This window comes from Orycteropus afer, unplaced genomic scaffold (assembly GCF_000298275.1).
Source record: "Orycteropus afer afer isolate SDZICR_OR568_19922 unplaced genomic scaffold, OryAfe1.0 scaffold00083, whole genome shotgun sequence".
NCBI classification, from domain to species: domain Eukaryota; kingdom Metazoa; phylum Chordata; class Mammalia; order Tubulidentata; family Orycteropodidae; genus Orycteropus; species Orycteropus afer.
Genome location: NW_006921670.1, coordinates 7,560,754 through 7,570,511, shown reverse-complemented (window position 1 = coordinate 7,570,511; position 9,758 = coordinate 7,560,754). Strand labels below are relative to the sequence as shown.

The window sequence follows — 9,758 nt, the reverse complement described above, 5'->3', positions numbered from 1 at the left end:
TTTTCCATAGGAAGAGAAGGTAGGATTCCAACCCATATTTTGGGGGGACACAATTCAATCCCTAAGGAAAGTGGTTGAGTGTGGATCTGGGAGCTCCAGTCCCAGGCAGGGGTGCAGCTCCAACCCAGACCCACAGGGGTGGAGTGGGAGCAAATGCTGGGCGCCCCGGTGCCTCGATCTCTTCTTGTCTGGAACATGGGCCTCTTGCTCTTCCCTACCGTGAGCATGTCAGCAAATACAGGGTCGTGCTCACCAAGCCCTTGGCATAATGCAGGCACCCACAGGTGCACAGAGAGCGGGTGAGCTTGGGGCGGCCTCTGAGAGGAACGTGCTGTTCCATTTTCCCTGCAGGAGGACAGTCGGTGATCCATACCGGCCCCCCGATTATGGTGACTCTGGCCAACAAGACCATTTCGTTTGGCTGCAAAATCACCTACCCATACACCCCGGAATACAAGAGCTTCAAAATCAGCTACTTCTACGTAGACCGCGAGACCCACATTGTCTTTGAGAAGCCTATCACCTGCCAACCCAGCAAGGGCAAGGAGAACCAGACCCATAGAGTGGAGTGCCCTGTCACCCCCCAACTGCAGAATGCGTCAGCCACTGGCACCTACTACTGCCGTGTCCAATGGCCAAGCATCACCATGGCCGGCAATGGCACCTTCATCTTGGTCCGAGGTGAGGCTTCCACTAGGGCTCTTCCTGGGGTGAAGGGTCCCAGCAGAGTCTGAAGTGGGGAACGGTTCTCTTTGTCTTCAGCTTTGACACAGCCGGACACACTGACCACAGGAAGCTGCCAGCCCAGTGAGCACTTGCAGCCAAGGCATCCACCTCTGTGAGGAAATGACGGAGGTGTGGGGTGTGGGTCTGCCGCAGGTGACCTGAGCTGGCTTGCTTGGCCCCTCAGTCACAGTGTCCCATCAAGGCATCCCACAATGGAGGGACTGGGTTATGTAGAATCAGGTGTGCGTCTGTGGGGCCACATGTGTGAGCGCTAGACTCATGACTATCTGTCTGGGGACTGCTTCCTTGTTTTCATCACAGTCTTAAAGGAGTGATGACCCCGAAGGTTAGCAACAAGTCCATCTCTGAAGCCATGATTCTCTGACCTGCCTTTGCGGTTCCCATGGGGAGGAGCTGGGAGCTTCAGAATCCCACAGACCTGGGCTTGAATCCTGGTCCTGCTGCTTCCCAGGGTGTGACCTTAAGCCTGGTCTTCATGGCAGTACTTTGCCTGTCAAGGGCTTTTTTGGGAGTGAAATGAGACCATACATATAAGGACCTGAGCCTGGGGCCAGAAGTGCTCAGTACATAGCAGCTGTTGAAATGCCTGGCATATGATTGGCACTTCATGAATATTCACCAGATGAATGAGAGGATGGATGGATGAAGGGATGCAGGGATGGATGGATGAGGGATGGATGGATGGATGGGGGATGGATGGATGGGGTGGATGGATGGATGGATGGGGGATGGATGGATGGATGGATGAGGGATGGATGGATGGATGGGGGATGGATGGATGGGTGGATGGGGGATGGATGGGGGGTAAATGAGGGATGGATGGATGGATGGATGGATGGGGGTGGATGGATGGATGGATGGATGGGAAATGGATGGATGAATGGATGGATGGACAGATGATTAGACACAGTGGGAGGACTTTGCCTGTCACTCACCCCGGTGCAGGTTGGCCACTTGCTAACCCAGGTAAAAACACATCTCCTGTCCCCTTCAACCCTAACTACATTCCTTCCCATCTCAGTGAGGAAAGTAATTACTATCGCTGTATCATAAATGGGAAAGAGGCAGCCCCAAGAGGTGGCATTACTCCCCCGGGCTCCCACAAGCAGCTCCCAGAGTACCCTGGAGTTCACCGAGGGATGGAAGCAGAAGTGAACAGTGCAGTCCCTGCCCATAAAGAGAACCAGGAGTAAACGCAAGAGAGGCTTAGCCAAAGCAAGTGTGGGAAGGAGGGTCTGAGTAAAGACAGGTTTGGGGGAGGTAGCCAGGCAGGGGCCTCGGTAAAGGAGAACACAGGGAGTTGGGGGCCTGGCCATTGCTGTGGGCGGGTTGTGCCTGCAGCTTCTGGGTAACTAACCCCCCTGCTTTCCGGCTTCTCTTCCTCCTAGACTCAGGGTATCGAGAGCCCCGGCCGGGCTCCCAGAAGGCTCTGCTCCTTGGCTTCACTGGCCTCCTGACCGCCCTGAGTGTCCTGGGCACAGCACTGCTGGTGTGGAAGAAGGTAGGGGACACATGGCACCAGCAGTGGGCACGGCCCTGCTGTCCCTCTCCCCACACCCCCATAAGGATGCTCCCCGAGGGGCAGAGGACAGCGAGCCCACCCCACAGTAGGTCCTGGGGGCCCTGGGCAGGTGTGCATCCACACCTGTATCCGGTGCACTGCCGCCCCTCACTTGTTCCTTGTGGCCCCTTGCTCTCTCCTCCTGCACCCCCCACTGTGGCTCCCAGATGCTGTGAGTGGACCCCCACTTGTTGGCACCAGGTCCCTTTTGATCTTGTTCTAAGAAATCAGAGCTCCCCAGTTTTTCCAGGGAATGGCCCCTCTGAGACTCTGACGGAAGGCACGTGCCCCCTTGTGCACTGTTTCTAGCTCCCCATATTAGGAATCCTACCCACCCTCGTCCTGGGTTTTCTTGATCCCCGGCACCGTGGAAGGAAAGAAGCACCCTGCACCATGCTGTGCCATAACCCTATGAGAAAAGTTCCTTCCCACTTTACAGCTCTAGAAAGGAAGGCTCAGAGAGGTTGTGATTGTCCAAAGTCACACAGCAAGCAAGTGGCAAAGTCAGGCTGGAGTGCAGTGGGTCGGGTGGTTTGGTCCAGCTCTTCGCCTGCCCATTTCTGCTCACCCAATGGGTGCCATCTACCCATGGAGGGGCATCTCCCTGCTAGTACTCCCCCATGGGTCACCGTCACCTGCCCTGCCAGGCAGCAAGTGTCATGTAGAGAGAGTCCAAGGTGGTCTTGTTCACATGATTCTGTGTCGAGAACGGGGTGAATCTCACAGACCTGAATTCAGTGCCTGCCTCAGCTACTTCCATGCTGTGTGGCCTTGGGCAAGTGTCCTGCCCTCTCTGAACCTTTGCTCCCTGACTTGTAGAACAGAGATGTTGTGAGGATGTATCTCGCAGGTTCGTTGTGGGCACTTGATATAAGACAGGTAAGGCTTCACCCTGGAGCTGCACCTGGCACAGGGCGGTGCGTGCCATGGTTCCAAGTCATGATTATTTCGTGGCTGGGGGTGGCGCTGGCTCCTGTCTGAGAGTTAAGTAGCTCTCCAGAGCTAATCCCAGAGTAAATGGGCTGGAGGTTGGCAGGCAGCCAGGGTTTTTAATTAGCTCCTGCCCTGAGACGAGGCTGCTGTTTCTCCACGGTTGGCAGCGTGGTGCCGGGGATGAGGGGGGAAGGCCAGGCCCGCCTCCCTCGCCTGCACCGCCTCCTGCCGGCTCCCTCCACTTCCCAGCAGCCTGCCCCGCCCCCGCCTTCACGACCACCATTAGCACTTCACACCGCAGCCAGCGTGAGCCTCTGAAAACCAGCTCTGAGCCTGGCGCCTCCAGCTTAAAGTCTTCAGTTGTTCCCACCGTCCACACTCTTCATGGGGCCCTGCATGGCTGTGCTGGGCAGGGCCACCTCTCCATCCAAGTCGACCTTCCAGGCCTTGATGCATGCTGTTCCCTGTGGCTGCAGCTCTCTCCTCCCTTCTCAGCCCTCAGCTTGTACATCCCTTTGTACACTTCAGTCAAACTGTCGTCTCACTGTCCATCTCTCTGCTAGACCCCAGACCACGGAAGGCAGGGATCGTGTCCACTTCTGGCACTCCCTGGCTAATGAGAGGCATCTGACAAGTGTGTGTTGATTGGCTGAGGGCATCTTCAATGCCACCCGGGTGCCCAGTGCTTCCCCCTCATTTCCTCCCTGAATCTTCTGTGGGCTCATGAAGGAGGACTATTGCTGAAGAAATTGAGGCTCAGAGAGGGATGGGGCTTTGGTCAAGGTCACAGAGCACTGAGTGCCGAACGCCTGCTTGGAATTCAACCTCAGCTGTAGGGTCTAGGGTCCGGGGCCTGCAGGCTGGTCCAGCGCCCACCGGGTGCTGCCCGAGGACAAGGCCCATGATGGCCTCGTTCCTTCCTCGTGTCCCCAGGCAGACGAGTGGTTTGATGTAAGACTTAGAGGCGTTTACCACATTTCCCTGGAGAAGGTTCAGAGGACACTGAGTGGTTAATGTCTGTGACCTGGTGGCAATCCATCACCCTTCTTTCTGGGTGGAGGGAGGCGGGGAGGCAGGGGGTTGATAGTCCCTGGGCTCTCACGGTCCTAACTCCTCCCTACAGAAACAGATGCAGGTCCCAGCAAAGCAGCTGGCCAGCAGCTCCAAGCAGTCGCCGCGTGAATCCGTCTACACGGTGAGTCCTGGGCCTGGGTTACGTCTTCGTGTCTCAGGCCCGCCGGAGGTCACAGGGCTTTCCCCCAGCCCTGGTGTGGGGACTGAATCCCTGGCTCTGTCCTATACCAGCTGTGTGACATCACTGAACCTCAGTTTCCTCATTTGTAAAATGGGACATTAAGTCCTACTTGGAGAACCACTAAGAATCGCTATGCAAAGTGAAACAAGATTCCTTGTGTGTGGCATCCCCCAGCCCTGGTGGCACTTCCCGAGTGTCAGCTCCCTCCAGGGCCCACCCCCTCCACTTCTAGAACTAGAATTCACACCCAGTTGGTGAGGCATAAAGTCCCTTCATCTGACCATGACTGGCCAGCTTGACAATCGACAATCTCTTCCCGTTTTTCTTGCCCAAACAACATCACAGCAACAACAAAAAAACGCAAGAGGCAAAGGGCAGGTGTCGGCCCACGCCCTTAACACATCAACAACTTCGGGTTTCCCACACACCCACCCCTCTGCCACTTATAGGCATTGTTTTATGTTACAATCACAACGGAGACGTGGGTCAGAACCCTGTTTGTTCCACACTCGTGTGTCGTCAGCACTTTCTGTCCCTGCGAGGAGTTATGATCTGAGGAGTGGCTGCGGCCCGCGGCAGGCCCACCCTGCTCAACCCCGGCCAGTGCACAGCCGCTCTGCCAGGGGCCGGGCCCGGAGGGCAAGCACTGGTCTCTTCCAGTCTGATTCCTTTTAGCTCCACAGGTAACACTGGCTCATTGCAGAGGAAGGAAACAATACCGGCACCTAGTGCCAGCTGGGCTGCTCACCCCGCAGCTGGAAGGCCTGGGGCCCCACACCAGGTGCGGGTGCTTGGGCTGCCTCTGCAGCTCATCCCGTCCCCCAGGCTGGCGCTGCTGCCGCCCCACCACCGCGACTCACACAAGAAGCTTGGGCCTTCCTTGCTCGACTGCCACAAAGCCCGTCACAGAGGGGATTCAGAATATGGCCGTGTTTACTGAGGAGGGCTGGGCGGGGGCAAGGCAAAGGGGATGTTCCTACAGGGCTGCACCAACGGCTCCAAATAGAACAAGACACGTCCAGCTCTCAAAGCCTCCAGCTTCTCTACCCTAGAAACTTCCGTTGGCCACTGGGCCCACGTGGCCCCAGACTCCCCTGTATCTCTGCCCCCAGCAGCTCAGCACAGTGTTTCCCTCAGAGGAATTCTGGGGTCAGCTGTCTGATAAAAACGGGCTCTCTCTCTCTGTCTCTCTCTCCCTCCTCTCTCTATCTCTCTCTCTCTATGTATAACTGACTGCCATTACAACTCATAGCAACCCCCATTGGGCTCTCAAGGCTGTAAATCTTTACGGAGGCAGACTGCCCCATCTTTCTTCTGCAGAGCAGCTGGTGGGTCTGAACCACTGACGTTTTGGTTAGCAACCAAATGCCTTAACCATTACACCACCAGAGCTCCATCCAAAACCAAAACCAAACTCACTGCCATAGAGTTGATTCCAACTCATAACGACCCCCGTTGGGTTTCTGAGGTGGTAAATGTTTACTGAAGTAGACTGCCCAGTCTTCCTTCCCCGGAGTGGCTGGTGGGTTTGAACCACCAACCATCTGGTTAGCAGTCAAATGCCTTAGGCAGCACACCACCTGAGCTCCTTCCAGAACTCCATATATATATATATAAGTAGCCCTGGTGGGACAGAGGTTAAAGTGCTCGGCTGCTAACTGAAAGGTTGGTGGTTTGAACCCAGGGATTTCTCCGTGAGAGAAAGATGATATGGCAGTCTGCTTCCCTGAAGATTATGGCCTTGGGAACCCTATGAGACATTTTTCTACTCTGCCCTGTAGAGTATTAACTTGATGACAATGGATTTATATCACATATATGTGTCATACAGCATATCTACCACATACATACACATGCATGTGTGTGTGTATGTATCTCAGTCTATCAAAAAGAGGGAAATAACCATCATCCATCTTAACCCCTTCTTTTACTACCATAAATACCAATAGCATGGCATTTGATACCTAACCAATCTTTTTTTTTTTCTATAAATACACAGACATACACACACAGTCACAATTTTTCAAATTTTTCAGCTATTTTTCTCATGTTACACTAAATCATGAAAATCTCTCTGTGTGAACAAATAGCCTTCTTCAAGATTATTTTTAATGGAGGAGATTCACTTTTGAACAGAACATCTTTTTTGCCCGTGTCTAGAATCTTCTGAGGCTCAGGCAGACTTCTCTGGATCAAGGAGAAGAGACCCAACTCCCTGGAGGGTGGGTAGGAGAGATCTTAGGGCCAGAGAGGAGATGTGAAGGGGCCACGGGGCTTGGCCAGCCCTTGAGACCAATCCCTGCCAGCTGGGGTAGGCCCTGGGCAGGTAAGAATAGCATTAGCCACAGTAATGGTGATATCAACGGCCATTTGTTGAGCACCTACTATGTGCCGGGCACTATTGTTGTTGTTAGGTGCCATTGAGTTGGTTCTGACCCATACCAGCCCTATGCACACACAATGAAACACTGCCTGGTCCTGAACCATCCTAATGTCGTCGCTATATTTGAGCCCACCTTTGCAGCCACTGTGTCATTCCATCTCGTTGAGGGTCTTCCCCTTTTTAGCTGACCCTCCCCTTTACCAAGCATGATATCCTTCTCCAGGGAATGGTCCCTTCTGACAACAGGACCAAAGTAGGTGAGACGAAGGGTCCCCATCCTCACTTCTAAGGAGCGTTCCGGCTGCATCTCCCCCAGGACAGATTGGCTCATTCTGGCAGTGCAGTCGATATTCGGCACCAGCACCATAATTCAAAGGCTTCAATTCTTCTGTGGTCTTCCTTATTCATAGTCCAGCTTTCTTATGCATATCACGTAGTTAAAAATTCCAAGGCTTGGGTCAGGCAGAACTTAGTCCTCAAAATGACATCTTTGCTTTTTAACACTTTAAAGACGTCTTTTGCAGCAGATTTGCCCAATACAATAAGTCATCTGATGCCTTGGCAGCTGCTTCCGTTGGTGTTGATTGGAATCCAAATAAAAGGAAATCCTTGACAACATCAGTCTTTTCTCTGTTTATCATGCTGTTGTTTATTGGTCCAGTTGTGAGGATTTGTGTTTTCTTTATGTGGAGGGGTAGTGCATGCTGAAGGCTGTAGTCTTTGATCTTCATCAGGTAGTGCTTCAAGTCCTCTTTGCTTTCAGCAAGCAGGGTTGTGTCATCTGCACATTGCAGGTTGTTGATGAATCTTCCTCCAACCCTGATACCACGTTCTTCCTCAGGCGGTCCAGCGGCTCGGATTATTTGCTTAGCATACAGACGGAATACATATGGTGAAAGGACACAACCCTGATGCACCCCTTTCCTGATTTTAACCAAGCAGTATCCCCTTGTTCCGTTCTAAGGACTGCCTCTTGGTCTATGTACAGGTTCCTCATGAGCACAATGACGTGTTCTGAATTCCCAGTCTTCACAATGTTACCCATAATTTGTTATGATCCATACAACTGGGTGCCTTTACATAGTCAATAAAACACAAGCAAACCTCTTTCTGGTGTTCTCCGCTTTCAGCCAAGATCCATCTGACATCAGGTAGATGATGTCCATCCATCATGATGGTGATGATGGCCATCATTCCACGTCCTCTTCTAAATCTGGCTTGAATTTCTGGCAGTTCCCTGTCCATGTACTACTGCAACTGATTTTAAATTATCTCCAGCAAAATTTTTCTTGTGTGTGATCATAATGCTATTGTTTAATAATTTCTGCTTCCTATTGGATCACCTTTCTTTGGAATGGGCACAAATACGGATCTCTTCCAGTCAGATGGCCAGGTAACTCTCTTCCAAATTTCTTGGTGTAAATAAGTGACCACTTCCATCCGTCTGTTGAAATACCCCAATGGATATACTGTCAATTCCTGGAACCTTGTTTTCCACCAACGCCTTCAGTGAAGCTTGGACTTATTCCTTCAATACCACAGTTCTTGGTCATATGCTACCTTCTGAAATGGCTGAATGTTGACCAATTCTTTTTCATACAGTGACTCTGTGTATTCTTTCCATCTTCTTTTGATGTTTCCTGTGTCATTCAATATTTTGTCTATAAAAACCTTCAATATTGCAACTTGAAGCTTCATTTTTTTTTCTTCAGTTCTTTCAGCTTGAGACATGGCAGGCATGTTCTTCCCTTTTGGTTTTCTGACTCCAGGTCTTTGCACATTTCATTATAATACTTTACTTTGTCCTCTCAAGCTGCCCTTTGAAATCTTCTATTCGGCATTTTTATTTCATCATTTCTTCCACTTGCTTTAGCTACTCTCCATTCAAGAGCAAGTTTGAGAGTCTCTTCTGACATCCATTTGGGTGTTTTCTTTCTTTCCCATCTTTTTAATGACCTTTTGCTTTCTTCACATGTGATGCCCTTGATGTCATCCCACAGCACGTCTGGTCTTCAGTCATCGGTGTTCAAATCTATTCTTTGGATGGTCTCTAAATTCAAGGTCATACTTTGGCTCATGTGGACTTGTTTTAATTTTCTTCACCTTCGATTTGAATTTGCACATGAACAATTGATGGTCTGTTCCTCAGTCAGCTCCTGGCCTTATTCTGGCCAATGTTACCGAGCTACCCCATCATCTCTTTCCACAGATGCAGTTGATTAAATTCCTGTGTGTTCCATCCTGTGTGGTCCATACATAGAGTCGTTGTTTATATTGTTGAAAAAAAGGCATTTGCAATGAATAAGTTCCTGGTTTTGCAAAATCCTATCATGCAATCTCTGATGTAGTTTCTATTGCCAACGCCATATTTTCCATTCATTGATCTTTCTTGATTTCAACTTTGCATTCAATCACTAGTAATTATCAATGCATTTTGATTGCATGTTTGATAAATTCCAGACTGCAGAAGTTGGAAAAAAGTCTTCAGTTTCTTCATCTTTGGCATTAGTGATCGGTGTGTAAATTTGAATAATAGTCATATTAACTGCTCTTCCTTGCAGGCATATGGATATTATCCTAATACTGACAGCATTGTATTTCAGGATACATCTTGAAATATTAGTTGATGATGAATGCAACACATTCCTCTTCAATTTGTCATTCCCAGCATAGTAGACTATATGACCGTCTGATTCAAAATGGCCAATACCAGTCCATTTCAGCTCACTGATGCCTAAGATATCAATCTTCATGCATTCCATTTCATTTATTATGACTTCTAAGGAGCTCTGGTAGCATAGTGCCTAAGGCACTTGACTGCTAACCAGAAGGCTGGCGGTTCAAACCCACCAGCCACTCCTCGGAAGGAAGGTTGGGCA

General features: G+C 50.7%; 1 protein-coding gene across 1 annotated transcript in view; it reads left to right on the top strand.

Moving 5' to 3' along the window:
• The first annotated feature begins 386 nt into the window (after positions 1–386).
• The window catches only part of NFAM1 (NFAT activating protein with ITAM motif 1), a 22,662-nt gene continuing 13,290 nt past the window's right edge, over positions 387–9,758 (top strand). The window contains exons 1-3 of the mRNA XM_007941789.2: positions 387–681; positions 2,136–2,248; positions 4,365–4,436. Coding sequence (XP_007939980.2) covers positions 387–681; positions 2,136–2,248; positions 4,365–4,436 — 480 coding nt within the window. The remainder of the gene's footprint in view (positions 682–2,135; positions 2,249–4,364; positions 4,437–9,758) is intronic.